General features: G+C 38.8%; 1 protein-coding gene across 1 annotated transcript in view; it reads left to right on the top strand.

The window, feature by feature from the left end:
- The first annotated feature begins 206 nt into the window (after positions 1 to 206).
- Positions 207 to 9721, top strand: part of LRRC14B (leucine rich repeat containing 14B) — a 23025-nt gene continuing 13510 nt past the window's right edge. The window contains exon 1 of the mRNA XM_001368400.4: positions 207 to 1205. Within this exon, the coding sequence (XP_001368437.1) occupies positions 301 to 1205 (905 nt within the window). The 5' untranslated portion in view covers positions 207 to 300. The remainder of the gene's footprint in view (positions 1206 to 9721) is intronic.

Below are 9721 nucleotides of genomic sequence, written 5' to 3'. Positions count from 1 at the left end.
AAAACTAACTTTGCTTCTGTACTGGATTAGCCTGCCTGAATACAACCGTCAACCAGAAGTAAAGAGATACTTCAGACAAACAAATCCAAGCACTCATCCTGGGCAGAATCTGAAGCTGAGACCAAAATAGAACCCAGATGGCAGCATGTGATTGCTTGCTCACCCCTGTCCCAAAGATCCAGCACTGTCAGGACCTGGTAGCAGCTGCCGCTAAAAATAGAAGGGCCGGAGAAGCAGTCCCGCAGCTTGAGCAGCGCCCCAGAACAATCCCCTGTGCCGGTGGACACCCAGAGGTGTATCATGAAGTCTTTGAAGTTTGCGAGCGCAGAAGCCCTGGTGTCTGACGCCCAGGTGACCAGGGAAAGTCTGCCCAATGTGGCATATAACCTTTACCCACTCCTATTTAAAGCCAGCTATTTGGTAGAGCAAGGAGAAGTGATTCACGATCTGCTGGAAAACTGGCCCCTGGCAGAATTCAACCTTGGAAATCTGCTGGGGCCCACTGCGGACTACGCCGAAGACCTCCGCACTTGGGCCTGCAAGATCTGCCTGGAAGCTTGTCTGCTGGGGCTCAAAGACTACGTGCTGAACAACTCTCCAACCTACACTAAAAGGCTGAGAACAGCCAACCTCACAGGCATCCAGGACGTGGAAGTGCAGTTGTGCAAATGCCAGAAGTCTCTGGGCAGGTGGGGCCGGACAGGCCTCCTGACCAGGCTCTGCTTTGAGCTGCTGGTAGAGCTGCAAAGGCGACCATTCAACCCAAGCATCTTGGACATTGGCATTGACGTCTTCATCAATTTCTTTGTCACGGAGAGCAACTATGAGTGTGCATTGCAGGCCCTGATGGTAAGATGCCACTCCCCACTGAAGGTGCGCTGTGTGGCCTTCAGGGCTGACAGCCTGGGACTGAAGAAGCTCTTCTATATGCTGAGGCTAGTGGAGCCCGACTCTCTGGAAAAGCTGGAGATCGTCCATAATGTGCACTTGGAGATGGAGCACCTACAGGTGTTACTCAACCACTTGGATTTTCCCCAATTGGTCTCGCTCACGCTGCCAGCCAGAGCCTTCAATGTGCGCCGGCTTCAGGGAGAAGATGACTCCATCCTCACCATCATTGGAGAGAAGCTGAGCCGGATGACCCACCTCAGGGAGCTGAGCCTGGCCTTTTCCATCCTGACTGGGAGAACTCGGAAGTTACTCAGGTGAGATACTGATCCTGGCGGGTACTGTAACCTGGGGGGTTAGGTCAGAGAAAAACCACTAGAAATCCACAATCTAAAAGATAAGGGCAAAGACCACTAATCAAACTAGCATTTTCTAGTTGAGCACCATGATTCACATATCAGAATTTATCATGCAGATTTAGAGGTCTGAGGAGGAAAGAGGAAGGAAAGAAAGAAAGGGTAGTTTCAGTGTAATGGGCATATTTTAGCTCAAAGGCAGCTTAGCATATCCCAGGTTCAAAAATCTCATCCAGTCCTGGAAAAGAGAATGGGAGCTTTTGTTTCTATTAGGAAAGCATCCAGACAGGATTACTAGATGCTGGCATTAAGGGCTAGGAAGTTTTTTCTTAGCATCTACATTTAACAAAAAAAGTATTATCTTCAAGGATTTTTGGTCAAGTTTAGAATTTCATAGTTCTGAGTCAGATATATCAAAACTACATAGACGAGTTTAATCCAAACAAAAACTGCATCATGATGATGGAGACAAAGGCGGCAGCCCCTAAAGCAGTAGGCTGAATCTCCCTCCCTCTGAAAGAAGGGATGTCAGAAGTGGTCAAGAGGCTACTCAGGGCAAATAGGCACCAAGGTGGAAACAGAGTGATATCCTTTGGCATCTTTGATCAAGTGAATTTCTGGGCACTCATTTGTCTGCTGTCCAGGCAGTCATACTGATAGCTTCTCAGAGTCTGAGCAAATAAAAGATGTCCCATTTTCCTACCTAGAGGAAAGTAGGCTGAGGAAAGCACTGTGATGGATTGGTACATCTAGGGTGCTTATTGTAAGACAGTGTGAGCTCATAAATGAATATTTCTGAACTACTTCTACCCTGCGATAGAGGGCATTAGTAGGGGAGCATGACAGCTAACTGTGACCTGCTGCTCCAATTTATTTTATGATAGTGTTTGAGATAGTCTTTGCTAGGTATTTCAAATCTTTGTTGAAAGTTTTCCCCCAATCAGTGAATCAATCAATATATATTTACAGAGTGCAGCCAGTCCTCAACACTTGCCCATTTAACTTTTGCAACTTCAAACATTTGCATGATTTTATTAGTAACTTCATTTCTGCTTTCCCTTTAACAGCTGTACACATCCATGGCTAGTCACAGTAAAGAAAAAATGAGAGACAATAGGAATCAGTTTGTGGACTGGCTGGTGTCTTAGCTTCACTGGTCTTATTCATCAGCCCCTTGTAAAGAGTTTCCCATGTATTTGTTGAATATTTTCATTGTTTGCCTTTAAAATGCCCCCAAAGGGGCAGGAGGAGGAGAGAGAAAGTACATGAATCATGTAACCATGGAAAAATATTCTAAGTTAATTAACTAAATAAAATGTTTTTAAGACTATATTAAAAAAGTCCCTTGAATAGTAAGGAGATTAAATCAATCAATATATATTTTTTAAAAGATCAATTCAGACTATTCACTGGAAGTCAAATACTAAAGGCGAAGCTTAAGTATATCAGCTGACTGATGTTGGGAAAGATTGAAGGCAAAAGGAAAAGGGCATGGCAGAGGATGACATGGAGAGGTAATGTGGAAACAATGAACATGAACTTGGACAGACTTCAAGAGATAGTGGAGGTAGAAGGGCCCCCTACTATGGCCCACAGAGTCACAAAGAATTGGACACAACTGAACAACAAAACAATATATTCATTATATTTGTGAACCATAATTTGTCAGACACTAACTATTGGGAATAACATGAAAGCAAAATTTAACTCAGAAGAAAAATTTGATTTAACACGCATTTTAAGCTTGTTTTGCAATGAGAATCAACAATTACTGACTCTGCAATTCTCTGCTCTGTCACCATTATCATCTACATCTTAAATCTATGATTTTCCAATATGGAAATTGCCTCTAATAATTAATATTTATAATCTAGGTCTTTGCTAGTACAAAATTACTGTTCTAAATTTAATAAAATAAATTAATTAAATGCCCCCAAGGCACATGTGGGCTTTAAACTTCATGCAAAAATGTCTGCAGCCACTGTCTACCATGAGTTGGTGTTAACAAATCATAGTACAGTGCCTTCAATGCTGCTATCTAAGTGGAAAGTAAGATTTGGATTAAAAATGTTTTAGTTTTAAGGATTTTATTTCCTGTATAATATGGTACTGTAGATTTCATGTGTTATGAAAAGTGAGTATTGTCAGAAATCAATTTTTTTAAATTTAGATAGCAAAAAAGGTCACAGAATTCTAGGAAATTACTAGCAAGAAAAATGTTTTGCATGTTACCAATTTTTTTTTGTGTACTGCATTTTATGGGTCATTTCATGGTTACTGTGTTAGGAAAAGTGCATGTTATCAGAATTAACATTTTGTCATAAAAAATCATTTGCAAAAAAATGTATTCAGTAGTCTTTGGTGAAAGAAAGGTAACAGTTTTTAGTGGTGGTGGAGCCCCCCACTATTTCCCATAAGTTCTATGTATCAACATTCATGTTTTTACTTTCATGGTATTCTGTAGGAACATTACTCTCTCTAAAGGTGAGGATTGACTGTATGGACTAGGCACTAGGTATATAAATATGATAAAGTAAATAAAGTAAATTAAACTCAGGTTGGTTTTAGAGGAACTCTACTAGCAGTTGGGAGGATCAGGAAAGAATTCATACCAGAGATGGTGCCAGAGATGCCTCCTAAAGGCAGAGACAAAGTGTATGCATTCCAGGCATGGAGGATGACTAGTCCCAAGGCATGGAAACAGAGAGAGTTGTGTATAAAAAACAGAAGATTGGTTTGGTTGGATTGAGGAATGAGGACAAGTGAGTAATGTTGAGTAAAACTAGGAAGACAGTTTGGGGCTTTAAAATCTAAAAAAAGAAACTCATATTTTGTCCTAGAGGCAGGAAGGAGTCAATGGAATTTATCAAGGAGAAGAGAATATGGTCAGATGTACACTTGAGGGAAATCACTTTGGCTGATCATTGTGTAGGAAGGGACAGAGTAATGAGATACTTGAAGTGGGCAAACCAATTAAGAAGTTCTTATAATAATCTAGGAAAAGGTTAATGGGGCTCTGAACTAAATTTGTAGCTCCATGAATAGAAAGAAGGGGTTGGATGTAGGACATATGGGGAACAAGAGAGTATTAAGATTTGAAGAGAATGTTGATATTAAGAACCTAGGAGAAGAGCAGCTAGGTAGCTCAGTGGATAGAGAGAGTCAGGCCTAGACATGACAGAACCCTGGGTTCAAATCTGGACTTAGACATTTCCTAGTTCTGTGACCCTGTGGAAGTTACTTAACCTCTACTTTTTTATTTTTGCAGAGCCACTTTTTTAAACCTTAAATTACTGATATTTATTGACATCAGAGGGTTCTTATACATCTATAAATTTAATTTCTTGTGTAAAGCAGGGAGAAAGACCTGATACTCTTTGATGATTCCTTTTCACCTCAATTGCCTAGCCCTTATCACTCCTCTGCATTGGAACTGATACTTAATATCAATTCTAAAACAGAAGATAAGGGTTAAAAAAAGAAGAAGAACCCGGGAGAATGGAAAGTGGTACCTTCAACAGACATCAAAAGCTTAAAAGAGAGGAATTTGTGGAGAGAAAAATAATAGGTTCAGTTTTGGACAGCTTCAGGTTTCTGCTGTCAGTTGAAAAATGTGTCAGAAATTCAACAGCAAAGGCTGAATAATCTAGTAACCTGAATATAAAATGTATAATTGTATATATATATGACTATAAAATGAATGTTGAGACATAACATAACATAAATGATAAACATATGAATATAAGATAATTTTTAAGTTACCACAGTCAACATGAGTAAACACATAGAGCAAATTTACCAAAAAAAATTGATAAACTGAACTAAATTTGGGTTCACTAAACTTAGAATCAGAAGAGCTGGGTTTGATACTTGGCTCTTCTACTTATGGGACACTGGAAAAATCACTTTCCTTCACTTCAGTTTATCTGTAAAATGAGAGTTAGACTAGATAACCCACATACTACTCCTTCCAAGATCATTCCCATCTCCAATATACTGTGTTTCCCTTAAGCTAAAGAATTTGAACATGAATTTTCTCTTTGTTCACAATGTATTTAATTTATTTTATTAAATATTCCCCAATTGCATATAAAAACATTTTAACATTCATTTTTTAAAATTATGAGTTCTGTGCAAATAGAAATTTGCTACACCTGAACTACATTTACCCAGCGTCCTTTGAAGGTACATCCTCATTTTACGTATGGAGGCTTGGAAGATAAATTTGGCTGCAGGGCTCTTGTTGAGCTTGGGTTTTTGGTAAAGCGGGGCAGGTGTGGGTCTCTCTGGCTCTGTGCTCTGGTCACTTGGCTGAATTAACCCCTTTCTTACTCACTTTATTATTATTAAATCCTATATGATAAATATTAAGTATTTATTCATTTTTAATCTTACAGTTCCAAATTCTCTCCCTTCCTCCAACTTCTTCTGCACCCTCTTTGAGAAAGCAATTTGATATTGACTGTACGTGTACAGTCATGCAAAATATATTTCCATTTTAGCGAAGCTGCAAAATAAAGCACAGATAAAAATAAAGTTTTAAAAGTTTCTTTTAATCTGTATCCAAAGGTCATCATTTCTCTTTCTGGAGGCAGATAGCATTTTTCATCATGAGTCCTTTGGAATCGAATTGAATCATTACTTTGATCCGAGTAGCAAAATCTTTCACAGTGGATCGTTCTTACAGTATTACTGTACTACATACAGTGTTCTTCTGAATCTACTCAGTTCACTTTGTATCAGTTCATTTAAGTCTTCCCAAGTGAAGACATATTTTCTTTAAAATGTATCGAACCTAACTGAGTCACTGGTAGTCGTGATTGGTAGGCATAATTCTCTATCACAAATTCTATCATTCTCCTGACAGACTTCACAATATTAGCAATGCTCATAAACAATATTAAAAAAGAGATAAATACACTGTGTTAGGTCCTGCTAGCTGTAGCAGTACAACCCTAGGCAAGCCACTTAAGCCCAGCTGCCTAGTCCTTGCCACTCTTCTGTCTTAGAACTGATATTAAGGCAGAAAGCAAAGTGTTTTGTTTTTAAGACTTCTTTTGATGACTGGCTAGATGTTCTTTTTCTGATCCTATCGGCTCATTAGGTAGTTATTCTCACTATGACACTTCTTCGATAAGAGTCATTCCCCCAAACTGTCATTTTTCTTCCATTTCTGTTAGATTGTCTTTCATCGTATAGAGCCTCATATCCCAAACTGACACTTTTTCAATGGCCATGAACATATTTCTACTACATTATCACATACCCACCTTGAGCAATGAACTAACTCTTGGTTTCCTCATCTGAGGATTAGGTAAAAGAGGCTCTTTAAAGTACGATGTAGTTTCAGAACAGGAGCTAAAAGAGGTCTTAGAGATCACCTGGTTTGAAACCCTTCATTTTTCAGATGAAGCAGCTGAGGTCCAGAGAGGGTGACTAACTGACTAATGCTTAGAACCAATGTATAGGAGTATACATACACATTCTGCACCAGTGGTCCCTTCTCTACTCCCTACCCATCAGTGCTAAGAGTAATCTGTAGATTATCCCTTTCCTTCATCCTACAGATCCAGGCACTGACAGGAAGGCTGAATATGGTTAAAGAAATTATTTGAAAAGGATAGCATTGGAAAAGGAAATAAAATGTCATTTTAGCACATTTCTGCTGGTTTGGGTATTGAAAAGAGAGGAAAAAAATCTCTTTACCTTTGGGCATTATGAAGTTTCTTTTTCTTTCCCTTCCCCTGTGGGAAAAATTTTGGATCACTGGGATATGTAACTCACATGGGCAGTTCCCTCTGCCTGAGAAACCAGACACTTCTCTGACCCCTGAGCCAATGCCATGAGTTTCTCTCTTTCACTTAGTATGTGTTGGGTTTTAAATGATGTGTCACTCTGACACATCAGGCCAAAGGCTAACAGCTCAAATGTTCCATCTCAGAATTCCTCCAAAAGATATCATCCTCACCCATCACCTCCTTTGCATGTAGACAGATCTTGATTGCCCGAGACATGGAGAACAATTAACCAACAAAGAGGTGTATCGAGCACTGTGGACATTCTTGGCCTCTGTGTTCATTTCAGAATAGCCCTCTTATAATTGACATTACTAGACATTATTTTTTTTAAAAGTTTTCTCCACTCAGGTCATAACCCAGTTATGGAATGGCAGTAATTCTGGGTCCTCAAAAGCTATCACAAGCTATCACAGTTCCTACCAAGCTAGAAAGACTTCAAGTTTGGGTCCTGGGACAGAATATGTGTCTGTTGCAAGCAGATTAGCCTAGCTCTGCAGGGAGCAAAAACTTCTCACCATAAAATTGGCCACAGAGTGATGAATATTTGGCCATAATTCATAAAACTACCTCCTAAGACATGGAATGGCTACTGTCAGAAGCTCCCACACGGATGAAATCCCAAATCAAAGTGATGAAAACAAAACAAGCTTTTAAAACAACTGCAACTTAGTTTTGAAATTAAATGCCAGCCCAGGGTATCGGTTACATCTAAATTCCAATTACAGACAAAGAGAGAACAAGGCATGAGTTTCTCCCTAGGCCAAGTTTAACTTGTTTATTAATGTCCACCAAAAGCTCTGAGACTTCTCAGTTACACGCACACACATACACACTCACGATTTAAATGATCATAAAGCAAATACATTTATGCTCCTTTCTCCAGGGTACTGTCTCTCAATCTTTAGTTAGACTACAAGCTCATTTTGAGAAGGGATCATTTCATTCTTTGTACATGAATCTCCATTGCCTAGTTCAGTGTCTGGCACATAGCAGATGGTGTTTAATAAATGATTATTATTGTTATTGAACAAGACCCTCTGGTTCTTCTACTCAAAAGCTACAACAGCACCCTGTTGTATCATGTTATAATGCGCCAATATATTAATATTATTATAATAATATTAATAATAATATTCAGCTAGTCCACGGACTAGATGAAACCTACGAAATGTTCTTTAACTCCTCTCTCCAAATTTGCTGTCCCAACTTAGCTTGACAGATTTAATATTACTTAGATTTAGGTAGACACACTCATTGCTACCTGTAACTGGTACCTGTAACTCTCACTGGGATTTACTCCTCAGGAAAGGAGTGAGGAAGTAGCAGCAAATACACAGCTAAAACGGCATCCGATCAAAACAATGGGTCAGTCACATCTGTGAAGCAAGGAGTAAATATTTTCTGGGAGCCAGGATCATTCAAAGGCCTTGAGCCTGCTGACAAGAAGGAGTCAAAATTGAGAACAATCATTGTTGTATCTCAGGCATGGTATGAAAGGAGAAACTTTCACATGCTCCCTTTTTAAGTTTTAATCTTCTGTTGTCTCTTTTACTCTTTCATCTTGACCTTGGCAGTTAAAAAATAGTCAACAAACACTTATTCAACACCTACTATACACCAGGGACCCTGCCAGAGGCTGAACCTTGGGGCCTGTTGTCATTTCTAATGACCTCATTTCCTCTGGGAGATTCTCTAAATTCTTCATTAGCATATTCTGACGGTGAACATTGAACCCAAATTATACATTTCAAAGAAGATATTTCCCCAATCACTCTTGGGAATCTGAGGTACCATGTTCTGCCCTTGTATTTTTCCCTCTTCCCTTTCTAGTAAAGCACAATTCTTTTTTTTTATTTTTTTACTCACCTGAAGCCATAGATTCTCAAAGCAGTCAGAGTCCTCAGAGATCATCTAGCCCAAACCCTTCCTGAAATATGAATTCCTTCAACAACATTGTCATCTAGAGGTTACCTGGTCTACAAGTGAACATCTCTAGTGACAGGGAAATCACTGTCTATTTGGATCACTTCTAAGGGTTGATTAGGAAGCTACAGCCTCTGTGGGCCAAAACCTACCTACCTATTGCTTTTTTTTTTACTGCCCACGAGCTTAGAATTGTATTTATAATTTTAAATACCATAAAACCATATTTAAAATGTAAAAACAATTCTTAACTCATATTAAAATAGAAAGCATGCCAGATTTAGCCTATGGGTTACAGTTTGCTGACCCCACCAGTCTATTTTTAATAGCCCTAATTTTCAAGATTTTTTAAAAATAATGAATTCAGACCTTTTTTTTTTCATAACATTTCCCCATTGATCTTAATTCTTGCCTTTGGGGTTCAGCAGAACAAATTTAAATTTTCTGCCAAGAAAATGTTTTTTCCTTTCCTTTTCTAACCCATTTTTATTTTCTTCTCGATGATAGCCAGGATCAGGAAAATAAGTTGTTTTGTCAAGGCTTTTATTTTTTATTATTATTGTGTATTGTTATTATTATTTTATTTGTTTAACAAAGTCTCTCATGATATCCTTGTAGGCAGAATAAAAAGATAAGGACCTATTGATAAGAACTTATTACAGCTAAGTAGACTTGCAATAACTTGAGTGAACAGATAAGAAAAGGTGATGATTAATTGATCAAGCTCAGCCTGGCGGGGGGGGGGGGGGGGGGGGG

This window comes from Monodelphis domestica, chromosome 3 (genome assembly GCF_027887165.1).
Source record: "Monodelphis domestica isolate mMonDom1 chromosome 3, mMonDom1.pri, whole genome shotgun sequence".
NCBI lineage: Eukaryota > Metazoa > Chordata > Mammalia > Didelphimorphia > Didelphidae > Monodelphis > Monodelphis domestica.
This window is presented reverse-complemented; position numbering and strand designations above follow the sequence as displayed.